This window comes from Ovis aries, chromosome 2, assembly GCF_016772045.2.
Source record: "Ovis aries strain OAR_USU_Benz2616 breed Rambouillet chromosome 2, ARS-UI_Ramb_v3.0, whole genome shotgun sequence".
Lineage (NCBI taxonomy): Eukaryota > Metazoa > Chordata > Mammalia > Artiodactyla > Bovidae > Ovis > Ovis aries.
In genome coordinates, this window is record NC_056055.1 from 36,820,788 (window position 1) to 36,845,860 (window position 25,073).

At 44.5% G+C, this 25,073-nt stretch overlaps 1 protein-coding gene across 1 annotated transcript; it reads left to right on the forward strand.

Annotated features, from left to right (window-relative positions):
- Positions 1-226: 226 nt before the first annotated feature.
- Positions 227-6,371, forward strand: LOC101116458 (protein SPATA31F1). The gene is made up of 4 exons (XM_004005243.5): positions 227-367; positions 940-985; positions 1,500-1,560; positions 2,544-6,371. The coding sequence occupies exons 1-4, from the start codon at positions 227-229 to the stop codon at positions 6,304-6,306; spliced, it is 4,011 nt and encodes a 1,336-aa protein (XP_004005292.3). The 3' UTR covers positions 6,307-6,371.
- The last annotated feature ends 18,702 nt before the right edge of the window (positions 6,372-25,073 follow it).

A 25,073-nucleotide genomic window follows, 5' to 3' on the forward strand; every position in this document is an offset into this window, starting at 1 on the left:
TCATTTACAGACTGAATCACCACGTGAGCTTCTCTAGACAGGTATGTCTTTTGACACCACACCTGCCTTGTGAAACAGGCGGGCTTTGTGATGTCGTCTGAGGGCTGGTTCCGTCATCTGTGAGGTGGAGACCACAGGCATACCATGGAGAATCATTAGGCACCAGGACCCTGAGTGCCTACATATAGGAATGGTTGGTCTCCTCATGCTAATGAGGTTTTAGACCATGCTGATCCCGGCTTCTGTTCTGTGGGATTTAGGGTATTTCTTATATATCTCTGGCTCCATCTTCATTATTATCCTAGCTATCTGGCAAGTGAAAGAGAGTTACCATGGATTAATGGAACGTAAGAGGAGCTGCTGCCAGGTAGGGAAACGCTATGACCATGGCTGTACTAGTTAAGTCTTAGATAAGACACATTGTTACTCTTTATAGTACCTCTCTTTCTCAGAGCCTAGAAATAATGCCCTGCTAGCCCACCCCTTCTGTATATCCTAGTTGAAAAATTAAGAATTTCTATCTAACTTGGGTTGAGTGCTAGATAAAATGGAATCTACCTCATTGGATTTCTTCTGACCTCCAAAAATGGGGGATTTTTCTGATTGGTGGACTTAGTAAGCAGAAGTCCTTGGCTGAGAGCCACCAACCATTTAATCCATTCCATTATTCCTCCTGTATCACACTAAGTCCCCTGACAAACTTGTCCTGAGAAAGGGGACAGGAGGTATAGAATATGGAAAGCACTGAAGTAAGTGCCAAAAAAGTAAAGAAATGAAATGTTCAGGTGAAAAGCTGGAGTACAGGACGAACATATAGAAGAGTGTATAAAATACAGAGATACAGAAAGAGACTGGGAAATGTATATTTCCTTTGTTTCATTTTGGATGTGAAACAAAATGGTGTCCCACTTCACACTCTTTTAATTCTTTTTCTTTAAGAGTCACCAAAAAGTCAGACAAGGGGCTAGAGATGCAGCGTCAAGAGGTAAAGTCTCAGTCTCTGCTCTGACTCCCCTCCACTGTGGGCAACGAACCCTGGCCCGTGATGGGCCCTGGTGCCAGGAGCCAGGTACTCTAACCACTGAAGACTTCCATTGTCTAAGCTGACAAATTCTCCCAGAAAAAAACAGGTGGGATGGCAAATCAGAGTCTGGGAATGTTCTAAAGTCCACCTTACCCCCAGGAATGAAAAGAGAGGAAACACGGGAGAAGTCCTTAACTGTGTCACTTACTAGTTTTATGACCCTCTGGAAGTCTCTTCATCTCTCAGTCTTGTTCCTATGAAACAGGCTCTGATGATCCTGCCTCACTCACAGCATAGTTGTGAAGATCAAATGAGAGCAGGCCCAGAAGAGCACATCATACCTGGTTAAGTCATACACAGATGTGCTTTACAGCACTCACTTTGGAGTTTGCAATCTCCTCTCATTCAAAGGCTTCCTATAGGATGTCCCTGAACCCTCTCCTGCTCCATGTAACACTGTCTCCTGGTTTCTCAGCTAGGAGACATTCCCAGGAAGAAGCTGAGAAGCCGTGGGAGCTGCTTTCTGTCATGAGAAGGTGATCTCTTGCTCTTTGCAGTCTCCCAATTCCCAGTCTGGCCTGTGATCATTTGTCTGTTTGACCTGTGACAAGGTTGGAGAGGGGAATGGCTGGGAGGGAGCCAGACACATTGGAGCCTGGAGCACTGGTTTGGAGGGTTGCCAGGGCAAGGGGCGCTCAGATACTTCAGAAGAGAGTGTCCTAGTTCTCTGTGCTAGGCTCAAGTGGCCCTGGAATTCAGTTCCCTAGTAGATGCACTAGTTCACAAAAGACTCTACATGGTTTTGCACTCAAGCCACAAGACAGGTTATACAGTCAGGAGAATAGATAATTAAGTGCATAATTAATTCATCATTTTCATATTCTTTACAGCTACACCCATTCAAGGGCAAACCCCTGGACCCTGCTGACATTACCTCCTCTGGTTCTGTCTTCAGGGAGGTCAGTTCCTGGGACAGCCCTCAGACAGGAGCTTGTCATATTATTTCTTTCTTCTCTAGAGAAAGGGGACGGATTCTCAAGAGATGTTGTGTGCACTCTTTAATCCCCAGAACAGGGTTCCCAAAAGAATCGCCTTTTTCATAGTTTGGAAATAGTGAATACTAGGCCACAGCCTTGGCCCATAAAGAGAATGACTCCAGGTTCTACATGGTGATGTTCCTGATGCTGTGCCATCAGCCAGCTAAACCTGTCTGCCTGGTTGCTTCTCCTAGCTCAGCTTCTCAACACAGGTCACAAAGGACTCACCCACCACCCACTCTCTCAAGGCCCTGTGCCCCCATCAGTTGTCTGAGACCTCATCCAATAAGCCCCAGGCCCTCAGCCCAGCCCACCATAACTTGCCAAATGTCATTTCCCTAGGGGAAAAAAACGGATGAGTAAACAGGCAGCAGAGGCAGGCCTCTGAGCTTATAGGACTAGGGGAGGGCAGCCCAGTCTGAGGCCAAAGAGGCAGCTGTCGCTCCATCAGTAACAGACGGTTGCCATGTTTCCCTCCCCAGCCAGGGCTGGCTTCCTCAAGAGGGGAGTGTGCGGCAGCTCCTGTGTGAAGATCCCTGCTGCCAAACCTGCAACAGCATGGCTCTGGAGATTCAGCAGGTGCTGGCAGATGAGAATACCCTGGTCTCCCCGACTTCAGGGGAGCCAGCACAGGGCTCCTCTTGCCTAGAGGTTTTGTCCACGCCTAAAGTTTCTTTCCAGCAGAGTATGGAGCATCGTTCCCCACACTCCAAAAACCTTTCACTTAAATCTGCAAACCTCACAGTGTCACAGAAATCCTTGGCACAGTCAGTGGCCCGGTCACCTGGTACAGCTGGCATCCATGATTACTGGGCTGAAGACCTCAAGCAAAGGCAGGGATTTCAAATGCCAGAGGTGCCCAGGGGCCCAGAGACTATGCTTTCTTCGAGATTTGAGGAGCCAAGGGTTTCAGTGAACTTGCAGGAGATAATCCAGAGCCACCCCAACCTTGTCTATGGGAACCAAGGCCAGCAGCCCTTGAATTCCCAGGTCTCTCTGCTGACCCTGAATCGAGAAATCACAGCTCTAACACATCCTATGGCCTTAAATATGGTCACTGTCCTCCCTGCCCACCTGCCGTTCCTTTGTCCTGAAGTCCTGAGGCTTCTTGAGGTACATGTAAGAAGACTGATGCATTTCCAAAGGTGGGGGCTCCCCAGACGTGTGGAAGAGTCCCTGAGGCAGCTTATGCCAAACCCGCCACTATTTTGCCACCCTGTACATAATCAACCAGTTTCTTTCATCCAGAATGATATTTCTCAGTTCTCCATTGAGAAATTCGGGACCATTTCATACCAGAACTGGGGCTCATGTATAGCTGGCCAACCCACCCAGGCCTTCTGGGTTTCTGAATGGTCCATTATGGACCCAGAACAAAGACACTACTACCAGCAAATCCCAGATCATATGACTCTAGCCTCACCCTATGTGGCTCTTAAAGAATCAAGTGGCCTTTATCTAATGCCTGGGCAACAGGCTAGTGATTCAGAGGGCCCTGTGCAGTCGAAATACAGCCAGCTATTCTGTGGCCTCCCTTCTCTGCACAGTGAGTCCCTAGTTGACACCTTCTTGGGATATCAAGGCCTCTCCATGAACGAGAGCATGTCCAAGCACTCCTTGAAGTATCCTTTTCTCTTCAAGGAGCTCTCCTGCTTCCCTCTGATGCCTAAAACTCTGCCCCAGTCAGCTCTACCCTCTTCTCCATCTTCCCCAAATTGGACAGCTCCACCTGAGCACCAACAAGCTCAGATCAGTAGCCCCTTGCTGACTCTGGATGAATGTAAAGCCTTGGAGTGGCACCTGCTGCAGAGGCAGCTCCAGCTTCAGTGGGACTTTCCAGATGTTTTCCAGAGAGATCAGCACACTGAGAGCCCCATGCAGTGTAAGCCCAGTGACCAAGCCCAATCTTCTGAGACTGTAAAAACTTCCTGGCCAGGTCAGCCTGTCTCCACCATCACAAAGGAACTATTCTTCCCAGAGCAGGCCAGGAGGCTGCTGGAATTCCACCTCCAGAGACAGTTGGTTCATAATCACTCGAGCCTACCCTGGAAGAACCAGCGGTCTCTCCAGTTGCCTCTGCCCCCTGCTGGCCAGCAGACTCTGTCCTGGAGCAGCAGAGCCCTGGACAATGTGAATGTCCCCCAACCTACAGCTCTAGAGGGCACTGGGGTTGGCGACCCACTCCCAGCCATTAAGGACCCAGCGTCAGTCCCTATGTTGCACGTGACTGACCAGGCCAAAGCAACACTGCAGAGCCATGTTGACTCCAAATGCAAGGAGATTCACCAGGGCAAGGTTCCTGTCTGCATACATGGCTCTTGCGAGTTCAAAATTCCTGGGGGCCTGCAAGTGGCTCCCTTCACCTGCATCCCAGAAAGCAAGCCCCTGGAACTACAGGCAGTAGATGACCTGGACAAACAACAGGAAGTTACACCCTGGATGCCAACGGCCCTTGACCAGCAGCAACAAGCCTCATCAGATGCTCTCATTAAACATCCTAAGTTGCCCTGGTCCCTGTCTCAGGGAGCCATTGAGAAACTGAAGACAACTTTACAGCACAAGTATCTGGCCTTCTTGTCAGGACTGCCTGCTCCTTATTATGTGGCTCTCTCCAGGGCTACGGCTCCAGCAATCACTTCTGCAGCTATGAAGACAGAGATGGAGCCTGGACCTATCCAGTTCCCAACAGAACCTCCGACTCAGGTGCCCTCACCTGAAGAGCAGGGTCTGAGTCCTGGGCCAGGCTTTCAAGATGGCAGTGAGGCTTGTGCAGATGCTGCAGGTGAATTCCAGGCTGAAGTGCAGATGGAAGGAATAATCAAGATGGTGCCTCAAGAAAGCCAGACAGGGCCTGCAAGGCCCTGCTCACTTAGGGAACCCATCTTGACTAAACTAAATTTCCATCTGAGAAAGAAGATCCTAGAGATACAACTGGGAATTCCCCTAAAGGCAAGGGAGTCCAGAGAACAAACGGTAGCAATGCCAAAGAACATGTGCCCACAGGAGTCTCCTGGGAATCTAGACAACCAAGGAAAACTACCACTCCAGGATCTCCCCGTCCCACCAGATACACCACGTTCCCCAGATCCAGAATGGCTCCACCTCACAGAAGAGCTAGCCACGGAGTTAAAGACAGCGCATCAGAAACAGAAGCAACATCATTCCGGTGCAGCACACCGTGAGTCTGTCCACTGGGCAGCCCAGATCTCACAATCCAGTGGGGACATGACAGAGGTCAAGGCCCAGGTTCTTTGTGCTCAGCTGGAAGCCAGTGTGAACAACCCCAGCCTGGAGGAGGCCTGGAGCTCTGAGCCCCATAGGCCTGACAAGAGCAAGGACTCAGCCCAAGTTCCCACACTGGCAGAAAAGAGAAAGAAGCCAGGCAAACCCAAATCAGCTGGGGACCGCGGAGAAGGGGATGCAAGCTTCATACTCTCCTCCACAAGAGAAAAAAGCCACTCAGCTGAAGCACAGAGGCCAGAAGAGGTGCTCCTGAACAGGACACCCTGCAGCTCCTGTTGCCAGAGACGACATTTTCACCTTGATGCTCCCTGCCAGCACAGTCCTGAGCATCACCCTCAGCTTAAACTCCCAGAGCTACCTCCTGGAGTCCCTGAGGGGAAAGACTCTGAGAAGAATGACTTGCGAGCCAGTCAAGCCAAGCTCAATGTCATCCTCAAACCAGCAAGAGTTCCTGAGAATGCCCAGCCTGTGGCGCCCCAGGTGTCACAGGGCCAGTCTTTCCTGGGCCAGCTCACTCCAGGTAACCCACTGTGGGGCCACACTTTACAAGAACAGATGTTGCAGGGGCCAGTGATGCCAGGCTATACTCACCAGATGCCCAGTCTTCCAGATTCTGGCTTTAGAAATAAGATGAAATCTTTTTTGCACTGTATTAACCTCAAAACAAAAGGCAAAGGGCATAAGGAATCCACGTCCCCCACCTCTGAGAAAATGGCTAACACAAGAAAAGTAAATGCAGCAAAGAGCCTGGCTCCAGCCAAAAGTCCCAAGGAGAGACCTAAGACAGAGAAGACAAGGGGGGTCCTGAAGGCCCAGCTTCCGCCACCTGAGAAGCAGATGGGCCTGGCCTTCACGGACATACCCCGGTCCCTGGACAGCAAGCTCTGGCAACACTCCCACTCGCATCAACTCAGCTCAGCCTCTGTTCTGAGCACCCCCCACCACTGCCCTCGGCACTGTCCTCGAGTGGTTTGTGCCACCCAACCAGGGAACCCACCCTGACCCTCACCTGTCACCTCAGACAAAAACACTGGTCTGTTCAAGAAGACCCAGCATAATCTAAAGACTTCATAGTCTACCCAATGTCTGCATCCCTTGAAGAGGATGCTACTGTAATTTTCATTAATGTACAGGTGGGCAGAATACCACCCAAAATACACTCTACATCTCTAAGCTGAGAGTTGTGTGTCTGCTCTTTTCTCCACTGTGGTGTGTTCAGGAAAGGCACATGGGAAGTAAAGATTCTTCCTATCTAGAAAAGGAGCTGTAACTCACACTTAAGCTGGGTCAGCATTCCACACAACACCCCCCTCACTGGACTGTGGAGAAAGGGACTTAAGCAGAGAAGGAAGGCCCTTATCTAAGGTACACTGAAAGTAAAGGTCAGGCTTGACTTCTATCATGGCATCCTTGGGCACAGAGGACCATTTTGGGCCTGAGGATAGTACTGTCAAGGAGTAGCCAGGAATCCTACAAGCAAAATTCATTGATGATTTCTATATATGCCCACAATCTGGAGGGAAGTGCCAGTGTTCCAACTTTGAGGAGGTGCTTTGGTTTATTATCAACAGCATATAGCTAATATAACTAATGTCAGAAGCAAATGGTAGACTCTCCCCTCTTTGCCCCCTGGTGGTTATTGGTTAGATCTTTCTGGAGAACACACCTGGGAGGCTGCTGGAGCTCTCTTGCCTGTATCCCACTTCCACTGCCTATCAACTGCATGGAGTGAATGACACCTGGGGAGGCACACAAATCATTACATTAGTATGACATGTAATGAAACAGGGAATCCTGCTGCAGGATTACTGAACTACTCTTCTTAAGAGGACCCTAGAAGGGTCACAATAAAAATAACCTTGATTAAGCTGTACACTAACAGTGCCATGTGTCAATTATATCTTAAAATTGGAAGCGAATTCCCTGGTGGTCCAGTGGTTAGGACTCGGCAGGGGGCATGGGTTTGATCCCTGGTCAGGGAACTAAGATCCCACAAGCTGCACCACATAGCCAAAGTAAAAATGGGAAGAAAAATACTTAAAAAAAAAAACCTTGAGAGGTTTCTTATATTCAATTAAAATATTTGCTTACTTACTATATGCAAAGTACTATCACAATCACAGCAAAGACAAAGGAAGTACACAATGGAGTTCATGATTTCATGGGACAGTCTCACCTGCCCAAGTTGTCTAATCAGCATAAATACCTGAATGGCCAATATTCACCTTAAACTAAACAACAGTGAACTCCTGAGTCCCTGCCCCAACCATCATCTAATTACATATACAAAACATGCTCCAATCACAGTATTCACATCAGTTCAGTTCAGTTCAGTCGCTCAGTTATGTCTTGACTCTTTGCAACCCCATAAATCGCAGCACGCCAGGCCTCCCTGTCCACCACCAACTCCCAGAGTTCACTCAGACTTACGTCCATCGAGTCAGTGATGCCATCCAGCCGTCTCATCCTCTGTCGTCCCCTTCTCCTCCTGCCCCCAATCCCTCCCAGCATCAGAGTCTTTTCCAATGAGTCAACTCTTCGCATGAGGTGGCCAAAGTACTAGAGTTTCAGCTTTAGCATCATTCCTTCCAAAGAAATCCCAGGGCTGATCTCCTTCAGAATGGATTGGTTGGATCTCCTTGCAGTCCAAGGGATTCTCAAGAGTCTTCTCCAACACCACACTCAGTTAATAGCAATTCCATCTTTCCAGTTGTTCTGGACAAAAACAGTGGTGTCATCCTTGACATTTTTTCCTGATCATTCACATCCAAACCATCCTCTTGGCTACATCTTATGAAATGAATTCAAAACATGACCATTTCATTCTCTGATGCTATGATTACTGCAATAGTAACATGACTAATCTCCCAGTTTCTGCCTGAGATCATACTTCCAATATTTTTTCTCAACACAGAAGCTTGCTGCACCTAAGGCAAGGTCCTAGCTGTTGATGATTAGATAGAAAGATAGATTAGATGGTGATGATGGTGGTGATGCAGAAATGGAGGAAGGGAAGGGGTAGGAGAGGGAGGAGGAGGAGAAAGAAAGAAAGAAAAATTGAAATGTAAAACCATGAAACTGAATAAGATCACCAAGGCAATGATTCACAAACAAAGAACAGATCTAAGGACCAGGCTCTGGGACACCTCAACATTAAGAAATTGAAGGGATTAAGCTTCTGGTTCAGGATGGCAGAGTAGAAGGACGTGTGCTCATCTCCTCCTTGGAGGACACCAAAATCACAACTAGTTGTTGAACAAGCATCAACAGGAGAACACGGGAATCCACCAAAGAAAAGATACCCCATGTCCAAAGACAAAGAAGCCACAGCAAGATGTCCCTCCCAGCAGGAAGCTTACACAAGCCTCTTAACCTCCTCCATCAGAGGGCAGACAGAAGAAGCAAGAACCACAATCCCACAGAGGCTACTCAGCCATAAAAGGAATGCATTTAAATCTGTTCTAATTAGGTGGACAAAACTAGAGCCCATTATATAGAGTGAAGAAAGTCAGAAAGAGAAATATAAATATCATATACTGACACATATATATGGAATCTGAAGAGATGGTGCTGATGAATTCACAGAAATTTACAGTACCAACAGATAGTCAGTGGGGATTTGCTGTATGATTCAGGGAACTCAAACAGGGGCTCTGCGACAGGCTGAAGGGTGGAGTGGAGAGGGAGATGAGAGGGAGGTCTGGGAGGGAGGGGACATGGGTGTGCCTATGGCTGATTCTTAATGTATGACAGAAAACCACAAAATTCTATAAAGCAATTATCCTTCAATTAAAAAAAAAGAGCACCAATCCCACAGAAGCTAGAACAAAAACCACATTACAGAAAGTTAATCAGGATGAAAAAGCAGAAAGTTATGTCCCAGATGAAGAGACAAGATAAAACCCCAGAACAACAACTAAATGAAGTGGAGATAGGCAACCTTCCAAAAAAAGAATTTAGAATAATGATAGTGAAGATGATTCATGACCTCGGGAAAACAATGGAGAAGATGCAAGAAATGTTTACCAAAGACCTAGAAGAACTAAAGAACAAACAGACAGAGATGAATAATACACTAGAAGGAATCAATAGCAGAATAACTGGGGCAGAAGAATGGATAAATGACCTGGAAGACAGAATGGTGGAAATCACTGCCACAGAACAGGATATAGGAAAAAGAATGAAAAAAATGAAGACAGCTTAAGAGGCCTCTGGGACAACATTAAACACACCAACATACAATTACAAGGGTCCCAGAAGGAGAAGAGAGAGAGAAAGGACCTGAGAAAGTAAAAGTATTTGAAGAAATCATAGCTGGAAACTTTCCTAACGGAAACGGAAATAGTCAACCAGGTCCAGGAATCACAGAGAGTCCCAGGCAAGATAAACCCAAGGAGGAACACACCAAGACACATGGTAATCAAACTGACAAAAATTAAAAACAAAGATAAAATATTGAAAGAAACAAGGGGAAAACTACAAATAACATACAAGGGAATTCCCATCAGGTTATCAACTGATTTCTCAACAGAAACTCTACAAGCCAGAAGGGGATGGTATGATATATTTAAACTGATGAAAGGGAAGAACCCACAACCAAAAATACTCCACCTAGCAAGACTCTCATTCAGATTTGATGGAGAAATCAAAAGCTTTCCAGACAAGCAAAAGTTAAGATAATTCAGCACCACCAAAACAGTTCTACAACAAATGCTAGAAAAACTTCTCTAGGCAGAAAACATAAAAGACCTACAGAAAATAAACCCAAAACAATTAAGAAAATGGTAATGGTATCATACATATCGATAATTACCTTAAATATAAATGGATTAATACACCAACCAAAAGACATAGACTGGCTGGGCAAATGAAAACGTGTGCATGTATGCACTTCCACTCACCACATCACTCTGCTTGACTCCCCAAATTATATGTAATTATTTTACATTGTTAAGTTAATCATGTTCCCATTATGGCTTGCAGTTGTAATTATCTTTTACTTTTTATCTGGCTATTGATTGTGAAAACTGATAAACATCTTTTACTATTGTGATTATGTAACTATTACTCACTTAATACCATTGCATCATGACTAGTCAACAGAAAAATAACAGAATTCTGTATCACCAAAGCTACCATTTAATAGAAAAACCTGTAATCACTTTTTAAAATCCAGATGCATATTATTTTTTCTCCAAAGCTCCAGATATGTTTCTAATGATCAGTTCAGTTCAATTCAGTCACTCAGTTGTGTCCGACTCTTTGCAACCCCATGAACCACAGCACGCCAGGCCTCCCTGTCTATCACCAACTCCCAGAGTTTACCCAAACTTATGTCCATCAAGTTGGTGATGCCATCCAACCATCTCATCCTCTGTCATCCCCTTCTCCTCCTGCCCTCAATCTTTCCCAGCATCAGGGTCTTTTCAAACGAGTCAGTTCTTTGCATCAGGTGGCCAAAGTATTGGAGTTTCAGCTTCAACATCAGTCCTTCCAATGAACACCCAGGATTGATCTCTTTTAGGATGGATTGATTGGATCTCCTTGCAGTCCAAGGGACTCTCAAGAGTCTTCTCCAACACCACAGTTCAAAAGCATCAATTCTTCAGTGCTCAGCTTTCTTTATAGTCCAACTCTCACATCCATACTTGACTACTGGAAAACCCATAGCCTTGACTAGACAGACCTTTGTTGACAAAGAAATGTCTCTGCTTTTTAATATGCTGTCTAGGTTGGTCATAACATTCTTTCCAAGAAGTAAGAGTCTTTTAATTTCATGGCTGCAGTCACCATCTGCAGTGATTTGGGAGCCCAAAAAATAAAGTCAGCTACTGTTTCCACTGTTTCCCCATCTATTTGCCATGAAGTGATGGGACTGGATGTCATGATCTTAGTTTTCTGAATGTTGAGCTTTAAGCCAACTTTTTCACTCTCCTCTTTCACTTTCATCAAGAGGCTCTTTAGTTCTTCTTCACTTTCTGCCATAAGGGTGGTGTCATCTGCATATCTGAAGTTATTGATATTGATCACCCATGTTAAAAAAAAATTAAGGTGAAAAGTAGGAATAAGTGAGCAAAGCCTGAGAAGTAATAGCCAGTGAGGTAGGAGGAAAACTAGGAGAGTACTAGAAGCCAAGAGAGATAAGTATTTCAAGGGAAAGTGGTCAACTGCATGAATGTTGCCAATCTGCCAAGTAAGATGAGGACTCACAGTTGATCATTAGATGTAATAACAGAGATTATTTGTGGCCTTGAAAAGAATAAGGTGAGAGACTGAGGTAAAGGCATAATGAGTGGATCTGAGAGAGAGAGCAATTGGTGATAACAAGTGTAATCAACTGCTTTAGAGAGGTTTGTTCCACAGAGTTGCTGAAAAATAAGGAAATATCATCAAGAGGGTTTTTTAAAGGTAGGAGATATATTCAATAGCATGTTGGATGTTGATGGAAAAGATCCAGTCAAGAGAAATAACTCGATGCAGGAGAGAAAGGGGGAGCTGCTGGAGCAATGACATGGTGCAGAAGTAACAGAATAGGAGTGAGTCCCCAGGTTGAAGGGATGGCCTTGGCTTAAATCACAGATGGCTTGCTGGTGGTAAGTACAGAGAAAGGGACAGTAATGGGGGGCTTTGTGTATCATGAGAACAGTTTCCCTACAATTAAGAGAATGGGGCAAATACATAAAGGGGCGAATGATGAACTGGGAGGGACTGATAAAGACAGCCAAAACTCTGGAAGTTACCACAGCAGGTGGTTTCTTTTAGGGCCTAAGAAGTCAGTGGTAGAACATGAACCCAGGTGGGCAAACATGTGGTTGGTGATCACATGTGTGAAGCAGATGTTCTCGGAATATAGGGAGAGAAAGCTCCAGATGCACAGAGCATGAAGCAGTTGGGGCTTGAGACTGAGAAAAAGGTCAGGTGTGGAATCCTAGGGTCCAGCCAGAAACCAGGGATGTCTGTGGGTGGGAAGAGAGAACTGGGAAGCACAAACAGAGAGGCTGCCCTGAGTGGATGGGAGGGACCTCTGCTTTGCGCACCTCATTTCTCTCACAAGGAGACGCTTCTGCATTCTCACCTTCTGACCGACCACAGAGGAGACAAAAGCTGCAGTAAGGACAGGAAGTGCTGCAGCTTCCTCGTGATACAGTGTGGGGGTCTGTGGGGTGCCCCTGCCTCACTGATTCCTAAGGAAATCCAGGATGGCTCAACATACATCAGACCAGGAGGTGGAGGCAGGACTCTTCCTCTGTGAGGACCCAGCATGTAGCACAATGTGTCCTGGAGCAGGATGCAGAAAAGCCAGGATGGGAAGAAGCATGAGTGTCCCTCTGCATGGTGATACTGTGCCCCCAAGGTGAAGAGGCACAAGGTGCAGGCCTGCTGAGCCACACCCTCCATTGTTTCCCTAAAGCATCCCCAAAGATCAGAGGAGGTCCTGTGGCAGGCACATCCTCCCAGCCTGCTAGGAGTTGAAAAGACAGCCACAGAGGAGAGGAGAGGGAGGTCAAGTGGAAGCTGAGGTTAGTGTGCAAACATCCTGGCTTAGGTGAAATGGGCCCCCCCACCCCGTGGTCAACCACAGGCTACCGGCCCTAGAAAAGCATGAATTCATAGTGCTGACCAAGTCCTGCAAGAAAGGGCTGGGGTCAGAGAGATGAGCTGGAACCAAGACCTTCAAGATTCTCAATGTCTCAGCAAAACCAAGAGCTGAGAGAAGATAGGCTGAGAGCCTAGGATTCATGCAGGATGGTATAGTGGGATGAAGACTCACTCATCCTATCCGATAACCCTAGCACAAGCCCCAATATCCAGCTCCCCCTTGGCTCAAGAGCTAAAATCAGAATGAAAACCCTCACAGCAGAGGACAAACTCCAGAGCTGCTGGCAGATGCTAGGAATACAGTGGTGCTTGCTTGGGAACTTTGGAGTTTGCCTCTGTGCTCTGAGGTACCACCCTGTCCTGACATGGAGCCCTTACCCTGGTCTCTGCAGAGAGTCTTTCAGAATTCTAGAGAAAGGATAACAGCTGATCTTTCAATAGAAATTCTCCAGGCCAGAGGGAATGGCCGGACATACTTAAAGTGATGAAAGAGAAAAACCTACAGCCCAGATTACTGTACCCAGCAAGTATCTCATTCAAATAAGAAGGCAAAATCAAAAGCTTTACAGACAAGCAAAAGCTGAAAGAATTCAGCACCACCAAACCAGCTCTCCAACCAATGCTAAAGGATCTTCTCTAGACAGGAAATACAGAAAGGGTGTATAACCTCGAACCCAAAACAAGAGAGTAAATGGCAATGGGATCATTCAGTTGAGTTCAGTTCAGTGCTCAGTCATGTCCGACTCTTTGCAACCCCATGAATCTCAGCACGCCAGACCTCCCTGTCCATCACCAACACCCGGAGTTCACTCAGACTCACGTCCATTGAGTCAATGATGCCATCCAGCCATCTCATCCTCTGTCGTCCCCTTCTCCTCCTGCCCCCAATTCCTCCCAGCATCACAGTCTTTTCCAATGAGTCAACTCTTCGCATGAGGTGGCCAAAGTACTGGAGTTTCAGCTTTAGCATGATTCTCTCCAAAGAAATCCCAGGGCTGATCTCCTTCAGAATGGACTGGTTGGATCTCCTTGCAGTTCAAGGGACTCTCTAGAGTCTTCTCCAACATCACAGTTCAAAATAATCAATTCTTCGGCGCTCAGCTTTCTTCACAGTCCATCTCTCACATCCATACATGACTACTGGAAAACCATAGCCTTGACGGACTTTTGTTGGCAAATTAATGACTCTGCTTTTCAATGTGCTATCTAAGTTGGTCATAACTTTTCTTCCAAGGAGTAAGCGTCTTTTAATTTCATGGCTGCAGTCACCGTCTGCAGTGATTTTGGAGCCCCCAAAAATAAAGTCTGACACTGTTTCCACTGTTGCCCCATCTATTTGCCACAAAGTGATGGGACCAGATGCCATGATCTTCATTTTCTGAATGTTGAGCTTTAAGCCGACTTTTCACTCTCCTCTTTCACTTTCATCAGGAGGCTTTTTAGTTCCTCTTCACTTTCTGCCATAAGGGTGGTGTCATCTGCATATCTGAGGTTATTGAGATTTCTCCTGGCAATCTTGATTCCAGCTTGTGCTTCTTCCAGCCCAGGATTTCTCATGATGTACTCTGCATATAAGTTAAATAAGCACGGTGACAATATACAGCCTTGACGTACTCCTTTTCCTATTTGGAACCAGTCTGTTGTTCCATGTCCAGTTCTAAGTGTTGCTTCCTGACCTGCATACAGGTTGCTCAAGAGGCAGGTCAGGTGGTCTGGTATTCTCATCCCTTTCAGAATTTTCCACAGTTTCTTGTGATCCACACAGTCAAAGGCTTTGGCATAGTCAATAAAGCAGAAATAGATGTTTTTCTGGAACTCTCTTGCTTTTCCATGATCCAGTGGATGTTGGCAATTTGATCTCTGGTTACTTTGCCTTTTCTAAAACCAGCTTGAACATCTGGAAGTTCACGGTTCACATATTGCTGAAGCCTGGCTTGGAGAATTTTGAGAGTTACTTTACTAGCATGTGAGATGAGTGCAATTGTGCGGTAGTTTGAGCATTCTTTGGCATTGCCTTTCTTTGGGATTAGAATGAAAACTGACCTTTTCCAGTCCTGTGGCCACTGCTGAGTTTTCCAAATTTGCTGGCATATTGAGTGCAGCACTTTCACAGCATCATCTTTCAGGATTTGAAATAGCTCAACTGGAATTCCATCACCTCCACTAGCTTTGTTCGTAGTGATTCTTTCTAAGGCCCACTTGACTTCACATTCCAGGATGTCTGGCTCTAGATGAGTGATCACACCATCGTGATTATCTGAGTCATGAAGATCTTTTTTGTACAGTTCTTCTGTATATTCTTGCCACCTCTTCTTAATATCTTCTGCTTCTGTTAGGTCCATACCATTTCTATCCTTTATCGAGCCCATCTTTGCATGAAATTTTCCCTTGGTATCTCTAATTTTCTTGAAGAGATCTCTAGTCTTTCCCATTCTGTTGTTTTCCTCGATTTCTTTGCATTGATCCCTGAGGAAGGCTTTCTTATCTCTTCTTGGTATTCTTTGGAACTCTGCATTCAGATGCTTATATCTTTCCTTTTCTCTTTTGCTTTTCACTTCTCTTCTTTTCACAGCTATTTGTAAGGCCTCCTCAGACAGCCATTTTGCTTTTTCGCATTTCTTTTCCATGGGAATGGTCTTGCTCCCTGTCTCCTGTACAATGTGAACCTCCATCCATAGTTCATCAGTCACTCTATCTATCAGATCTAGTCCCTTAAATCTATTTCTCACTTCCACTGTATAATCATAAGGGATTTGATTTATGTCACACCCGAATGGTCTAGGGGTTTTCCCTACTTTCTTCAATTTGAGTCTGAATTTGGCAATAAGGAGTTCATGATCTGAGCCTCAGTCAGCTCCTGGTCTTGTTTTTGTCGACTGTATAGAGCTTCTCCATCTTTGGCTGCAAAGAATATAATCAATCTGATTTCGGTGTTGACCATCTGGTAATGTCCATGTGTAGAGTCTTCTCCTGTGTTGTTGGAAGAGGGTGTTTGCTATGACCAGTGCATTTTCTTGGCAAAACTCTATTAGTCTTTGCCCTGCTTCATTCTGTATTCCAAGGCCAAATTTGCCTGTTACTCCAGGTGTTTCTTGACTTCCTACTTTTGCATTCCAGTCCCCTATAGTGAAAAGGACATCTTTTTTGGGTGTTAGTTCTAAAAGGTCTTGTAGATCTTCATAGAACCATTCAACTACAGCTTCTTCAGCATTACTGGCTGGGGCATAGACTTGGATTACTGTGATATTGAATGGTTTGCCTTGGAAACGAACAGAGATCATTCTGTCATTTTTGAGATTGCATCCAAGTACTGCATTTCAGACTCTTTTGTTGACCATGATGTCTACTCCATTTCTTCTAAGGGATTCCTGCCTGCAGTAGTAGATATAATGGTCATCTGCATTAAATTCACCCATACCAGTCCATTTTAGTTCACTGATTTCTAGAATGTCAACGTTCTCTCTTGCCATCTCCTGTTTGACCACTTCCAATTTGCCTTAATTCATGGACTTGACATTCCAAGTTCCTATGCAATACTGCTCTTTACAGAATCGGATCTTACTTTTATCACCAGTCACATCCACAAATGAGTATTGTTTTTGCTTTGGCTCCATCCCTTCATTCTTTCTGGAGTTATTTCTCCACTGATCTCCAGTAGCATATTGGGCACCTACTGACCTGGGGAGTTCCTCTTTCAGTATCCTATCATTTTGCCTTTTCATACTGTTCATGGGGCTCTCAAGGCAAGAATACTGAAGTGGTTTACCATTCCCTTCTCCAGTCAACCACATTCTGTCAGACCTCTCCACCATGCCCGCCTGTCTTGGGTGGCCCCACAGGGCATGGCTTAGTTTCATTGAGTTAGACAAGGCTGTGGTCCTAGTGTGATTAGATTGACTAGTTTTCTGTGATTACGGTTTCAGTGTGTCTGCCCTATGATGCCCTCTTGCAACACCTACCATCTTCCTTGGGTTTCTCTTAACTTGGACGTGGGGTATCTCTTCACGGTTGCTCCAGCAAAGCTCAGCCGCTGCTCCTTACCTTGGACGAGGGGTATCATACTTATCAATAATTACCTTAAATGTAAATGGGTTGAATGCCCCAACCAAAAGACAAAAGACTGGCTGAATGGATACAAAAACCAGACCCCTATATATGTTGTCTACAAGAGACCCACCCAAGGGACACATACAGACTGAAAGTGAAGGGCTGGAAAAGATATTCCACACAAATAGAGACCAAAAGCAAGCAGGAGTAGCAATACTCATATCAGATAAAATAGACTTTAAAATAAAGGCAGTGAAAAGAAACAAAGGATACCTCATAATGATCAAATGATCAATCCAAGAAGAAGATATAACAATTATAAATATATATGCACCCAATATAGGAGCACCATAATATGTAAGGCAAATGCTAACAAGCATGAAATTGGAAATTAACAATAACACAATAATAGTGAGAGACTTTAATACCCCACTCACACCTATGGATAGATCAACTAAACAGGAAATTAACAAGGAAACACAAACTTTAAATGATACAATAGACCAGTTAGACCTAACTGATATCTATAGGACATTTCACCCCAAAACAATGAATTTCACCTTTTTCTCAAGTGCACATGGAACTTTCTCCAGGGCAGATCACATCCTGGGCCATAAATCTAGCCTTGGTAAATTCAAAAAAATTGAAATCATTCCAAGCATCTTTTCTGACCACAATGCAGTAAGATTACAATTACAGGAGAAAAACTAGTAAAAATTCCAACATGTGGAGGCTGAACAACACGCTGCTGGGTAACCAACAAATTACAGAAGAAATCAAAAAGAAATCAAAATATGCACAGAAACGAATGAAAATAAAAACACAACAACCCAAAACCTATGGGACACATAAAATCAGTGCTAAGGGAAAGGTTCATAGCAATATAGGCTTACCTCAAGAAACAAGAAAAAAGTCAACTAAATAACCTAACTCTACACCTAAAACAACTAGAAAAGGAAGAAATGAAGAACCCCAAGGTTAGTAGAAGGAAATAAATCTTAAAAATTAGGGCAGAAATAAATGCAAAAGAAACAAAAGAGAACATAGCAAAAATCAACAAAGCCAAAAGCTGGTTCTTTGAGAAGATAAATAAAATAGGCAAACCATTAGCTAGACTCATCAAGAAACAAAGGGAGAAGAATAAAATCAACAAAATTAGAAATGAAAATAGAGCAATCACAACAGGCAACACAGAAATACAAAAGATCATAAGAGACTACTTATGATCATAAGAGACTACATACAGACTATCAGCAACTATATACCAATAAAATGGACAACTTGGAAGAAATGGAAAATTCTTAGAAAAGTACAACTTTCCAAAACTGAACCAGAAAGAAATAGAAAATCTTAACAGACTCATCGCAAGCATGGAAATTGAAACTGTAATCAGAAATCTTTCAGCAAACAAAAGTCCAGGACCAGATGGCTTCACAGCTGAATTCTACCAAAAATTTAGAGAAGAGCTAACACCTTTCCTACTCAAATTCTTCCAGAAAATTGCAGAGGAAGGTAAACTTCCAAACTCATTCTATGAGGCCACCATAACCCTAATACCAAAATCAAACAAAGATGCCACACACGAAAAAAGAAAACTACAGGCCAATATCACTGATGAACATAGATGCAAAAATCCTTAACAAAATTCTAGCAAACAGAATCCAACAACATATTAAAAAGATCATACATCATGACCAAGTGGGCTTTATCCCAGGGATGCAAGGATTCTTCAATATCCACAAATCAATCAATGTAATATACCACATTAACAAGTTAAAAGATAAAAACCATATAATTATCTCAATAGATGCAGAGAAAGCCTTTGACAAAATTCAACATCTATTTATGATAAAAACCCTCCAGAAAGCAGGCATAGAAGGAACATACTTCAACATAATAAAAGCTATATATAATAAACACACAGCAAACATTATCCTCAATGGTGAAAAATTGAAAGCATTTCCCCTAAAGTCAGGAACAAGACAAGGGTGCCCATTCTCACCACTACTATTCAACACAGTTTTGGAAGTTTTGGCCACAGCAATCAGAGCAGAAAAAGAAATAAAAGGAATCCAGACTGGAAAAGAAGAAGTAAAATTCTCACTGTTTGCAGATGACATGATCCTCTGCATAGAAAACCCTAAAGACTCCATCAGAAAATTACTAGGGCTAATCAATGAATATAGTAAAGTTGCACGATATAAAATTAACAGAAATCCCTTGCATTCCTATACACTAACAATGAGAAAACAGAGAAATTAAGGAATCAAGCCCATTTACCATTGCAACAAAAAGAATAAAATACTTAAGAATATATCTACCTAAAGAAACAAAAGACCTATATATAGAAAACTATAAAACACTGATGATAGAAATCAAAAAAGACACAAATAGATGGAAAAATATACCACCTTCATGGATTGGAAGAATCAATATAGTGAAAATGAGTATACTACCCAAAGCAATCTATAGATGTAATGCAATCCCTATCAAGCTACCAGCAGTATTTTTCACAGAACTAGAACAAATAATTTCACAGTTTGTATGGAAATACAAAAAACCTCAAATAGCCAAAGCAATCTTGAGAAAGAAGAATGGAACTGGAGGAATCAACCTGCCTGACTTCAGGCTCTACTACAGAGCTACAGTCATCAAGACAGTATGGTACTGGCACAAAGACAGAAATCTAGATCAATGGAACAAAATAGAAAGCCCAGAGATAAATCCACACACCTATGGACACCTTATACAAAGGAGGCAAAAAATATACAATGGGGAAAAGACAATCTCTTTAACAAGTGGTGCGGGGGAAACTGGTCAATCACTTGTAAAAGAATGAAACCAGAACACTTTCTAACACCATACACAAAAATAAACTCAAAATGGATTAAAGATCTAAATAGTAAAGTAATGCTCAAAATTCTCCAAGCAAGGCATCAGCAATACGTGAACCATGAACTCCCTGATGTTCAAGCTGGTTTTAGAAAAGGCAGAGGAACCAGAGATCAAATTGCCAGCATCCACTGGATCATGGAAAAAGCAAGAGAGTTCCAGAAAACATCTATTTCTGCTTTATTGACTATGCCAAAGCCTTTGACTGTGTGGATCACAAGAAACTGTGGAAAATTCTGAAAGAGATGAGAATACCAGACCACCTAACCTGCCTCTTGAGAAATCTGTGTGCAGGTCAGGAAGCAACACTTAGAATTGGACGTGGAACAACAGACTGGTTCCAAATAGGAAAAGGAGTACGTCAAGGCTGTATATTGCCACCCTGCTTATTTAACTGATATGCAGAGTACATCATGAGAAACACTGGACTGGAAGAAACACAAGCTGGAATCAAGATTGCCAGGAGAAATCTCAATAACCTCAGATATGCAGATTGACACCACCCTTATGGCAGAAAGTGAAGAGGAGCTAAAAGCCTCTTGATGAAAGTGAAAGAGGAGAGTGAAAAAGTTGGCTTAAGCTCAAGATTCAGAAAACGAAGATCATGGCATCTGGTCCCATCACTTCATGGGAAATAGATGGGGAAACAGTAGAAACAGTGTCAGACTTTATTTCGGGGGGCTCCAAAATCACTGCAGATGGTGACTGCAGCCATGAAATTAAAAGACGCTTACTCCTTGGAAGAAAAGTTATGACCAACCTAGACAGTATATTCAAAAGCGGAGACATTACTTTGCCGACTAAGGTCTGTCTAGTCAAGGCTACGGTTTTTCCTGTGGTCATGTATGGATGTGAGAGTTGGACTGTGAACAAGGCTGAGGGCTGAAGAATTGATGCTTTTGAACTGTGGTGTTGGAGAAGACTCTTGAGAGTCCCTTGGACTGCAAGGAGATCCAACTAGTCCATTCGGAAGGAGATCAACCCTGGGATTTCTTTGGAAGGAATGATGCTAAAGCTGAAGCTCCAGTACTTTGGCCACCTCATGTGAAGAGTTGACTCATTGGAAAAGACTCTGATGCTGGGAGGGATTGGGGGCAGGAGGAAAAGGGGACGGCCAAGGATGAGATGGCTGGATGGCATCACGGACTCAATGGATGTGAGTCTGAGTGAACTCCGGGAGTTGGTGATGGACAGGGAGGCCTGGCGTGCTGCGATTCATGGGGTCATAAGGAGTCGGACACAACTGAGCGACTGAACTGAACTGAACTGGACTGTAAGACCAGAAACTATAAAACTCCTAGAGGAAACCATAGGCAAAACACTCTCCGACATAAATCACAGCAGGATCCTCTATAACCCACCTCCCAGAGTATTGGAAATGAAAGCTAAAATAAACAAATGGGACCTAATTAAACTTAAAAGCTTTTGCACAATAAAGAAAACGGTAAGCAAGGTGAAAAGACAGCCTTCAGAATGGGAGAAAATAATAGCAAACAAAGTAACTGACAAAGAATTAATCTCAAGAATATACAAGCAACCCCTGCAGCTCAATTCCAGAAAAATAAATAACGCAATCGAAAAATGGGCCAAAGAACTAAACAGACATTTCACCAAAGAAGACATACAGATGGCTAACAAACACATGAAAAGATGTTCAACATCACTCATTATCAGAGAAATACAAATCAAAACTACAGTGAGGTACCATTTCACGCCAGTTAGAATGGCTGCTATCCAAAAGTCTACAAGCAATAAACGCTGGAGAGGGTGTGAAGAAAAGGGAACCCTCTTACCCTGTTGGTGGGAATGCAAACTAGTACAGCCACTATGGAGAACAGTGTAGAGATTCCTTAAAAAACTGGAAATAGAACTGCTATATGACCCAGCAATCCCACTACTGGGCATACACACCGAGGAAACCAGAATTGAAAGAGATACGTGTACCCCAGTGTTCATTGCAGCACTGTTTATAATAGCCAGGACATGGAAGCAACCTAGATGTCCATCAGCAGATGAATCGATTAGAAAGCTGTGGTACATATACACTGCTACTGCTAAGTCACTTCAGTCGTGTTTAACTCTGTGCGACCCCATAGACGGCAGCCCACCAGGGTCCCCCCTCCCTGGGATACTCCAGGCAAGAATACTGGAGTGGGTTGCCATTTCCTTCTCCAAGTACAGTACATATACACAATGGAATATTATTCAGCCATTGAAAAGAATACATTTGAATCAGCTCTAATGAGGTGGATGAAACTGGAGCCTATTATACAGAGTGAAGTAAGCCAGAAAGAAAAACCAATACAGTATACTAACACATATATATGGAATTTAGAAAGATGGTAACGATAACCCTATATAGAAGACAACAAAAGAGACACGGATGTGTAGAACAGTCTTTTGCACTCAGAGGGAGAGGGCGAGGGTGGGATGCTTTGGGAGAATGGCATTGAAACATGTATATTATCATATGTGAAACAAATCACCAGTCGGTTCAATGCATGAGACAGGGTGCTTGGGGCTGGAGCACTGGGATGACCCAGAGGGATGGGATGGGGAGGGAGGTGGGAGGGGGTTTCAGGATGGGGAACACATGTACACCTGTGGTGGATTCACATCAATGTATGGCAAAAACCATTACAATATTGTAAAGTAATTAGCCTCCAATTAAAATAAATAAATTTATATTTTTTAAAAAAAGAATTCTAGAGAGAGGATTTCAGGCAACTAACTTCCTGCAGTGGGGGGATATGTTCTCCACAGAATCACTTCTCCTGTAAAACACTGACTCTCAGCAAACAGGGACCGTGGCTGCTTCGTTTCTGTACCACCTCGACAAACACAGGGTGGGCACAGGAATAAACACCGCTGGAGATGCTGCTTCCTATGCCATGTGACAGGAGCTGAGTCTCTGCTCTTCCCCAGTCAGCCAAGCCTGTTGCTCCACCTGCTTCAGGGCAGAGGCCTGACCTGTCAGAGAAGGAAGCACAGAGTCCACTGCAGGGAGAGGAAAGGAGGGAGGACAGCCCCGAGTGCAGGCGGGGACATGAGGAGTGAGAACAGCGCAGGCACGCAAGGTGCCGGGGGAGGCAGAGGACCCGTGCCTAACGGGGCTTGCAGAGGACTGTCCCTTCCCAGGCACAGACACAGTGAGGCCAGGACCCTGCGTACTTGCTCTGATGGGAGCACGGGAGGAGAGAGGGGGCCTGAGAAGGGGCCAGAAGGCGATCTCTGTTTCCAGAAGGAGGGGTGCCTGCTGCCAACTGCCCCCCTTTCCCACCCTGTCCCTCTCCTCCACTGAAACGTCTCTGGGTCCACAGCCAGGCAGAGAGCATATTGGGGGCTTTCCAGAGTGTATCATTCCCAAGGTCAAGCCCCACACTGAGGCCCTAGGGGCAGGGCCCCGGGCAGGCAGCCGGACACATGGGAATCCAGACAGCGGGAAGGGAAAGGAAACCATCTCTTGTGGTAAACAGAGCTGGCAGCTGGGGTGCATCAGAGGAGAGGGGCAGGGGAAAGTGAGAGGCCAGAGCACAACCTCACTGCAGTCAAAGACACACGGTTGCAGACACAAGAGGACATAATTTCAGTGATGCCACTCAGAAACTAACTCAGAGTAGCCGTTCAGAAAACACACCTCCAGAGACTCATGAACACCCAGCGTCAGACATGTCCACAGACCCTCGCACCACACACGTGGAACAGACACAGCCCCCATCCTGCAGGCCACAAACACAAATGCATTCCAAATCCACAAACACAAATGCATTCCAATTCCAGCCTGCTAGCCTTTCTGCTCCATAAAACCTCCATAAAACCTCAGCCCAGGCCTGTTCATCCACCTCTAAACTCCAATTTGGAATTTCTGTCCCATTGCCTGTCCTTTAATAAAAACAGTCTTGCATCCACGTGCACACCCCTGTCCTTAATAACTTGGCTGTGTGCTTTAAAAATATATCACAGTCAGCAAGTGAGTCCCCTGTGCGCTTCAGCAGTCCCATCCTTCACTTACTACACACCCCCTCCCACCCCAAGGAGTGTCCCCAGTTTGCAGCAGGGCCCTGACCCTCACTCAGCCTCTGATGCAACAGAAACAGAATCTAAAGGAAGAGTCTACCAGCCAGACCTATCTGTCAAAATCTCCCTCAGGGAACTGTGAAGAACCCATTCCTGGTTCCTCAGGAAAAAGCCCTTGACTCAGGATGTGACCACATGACACTGCCCTAAACTTTTAACAGTAACTGTAGTCCATGCCCCTAACCCTAACCACAATTCTAACCCCAATCACAAACAATCTAAAACCACAGTCTTTCAAGCGGTACCCTCAGAACACTGTACCTTAGAAAGGTAATGCTGGTGAGTGTTACCCAAAAACTGTTTACATGATCAGGTAACTCTAGGAGAGAAAACTGTGATATTCCCTCTCCCCAGGAGCTAGATCCCTACTACCCTCCAGTCTGATTGCAGCTTCAGGAATCACAGCCATTTATAACTCTCAAAGGCAGAGGGCCGAAAAACATCCAAAACCTCTCATCTAAACCAGACCAATATCACACAATATATATAAGCTTAAGTCCCTCTTCAGACCATCTTAGAAGCTTAAAACTCACCCTCAACACAAAACTTACCTCTTTGTCCCATTTGATCCCAATTTTAAACTCAAACAGCACCCTACCCCAACTCTAATACAATCCTAATCCAAGATGAGATGAGTGCAATTGTGCGGTAGTTTGAGCATTCTTTGGCATTGCTTTTCTTTGGAATCGGAATGGAAACTGACCTTTTCCAGTTCTGTGGCCACTGCTGAGTTTTCCAAATTTGCTGGCATATTGAGTGCAGCACTTTCACAGCACCATCGTCCAGGATTTGAAATAGCTCAACTGGAATTCCATCACCTCCACTAGCTTTGTTCGTAGTGATTCTTTCTAAGGCCCACTTGACTTCACATTCCAAGATGTCTGGCTCTAGATTAGTGATCACATCATCATGATTATCTGGGTCATGGAGATCTTTTTTGTACAGTTTTTCTGTGTATTCTTGCCACCTCTTCTTAATATCTTCTGCTTCTGTTAGGTCCATACCATTTCTGTCCTTTATCGAGCCCATCTTTGCATGAAATGTTCCCTTGGTATCTCTCATTTTCTTGAAGAGATCTCTAGTCTTTCCCATTCTATCATTTTCCTCTATTTATTTGCATTGATCTAAACCTCTCATCCAAAACTTCTCATCTA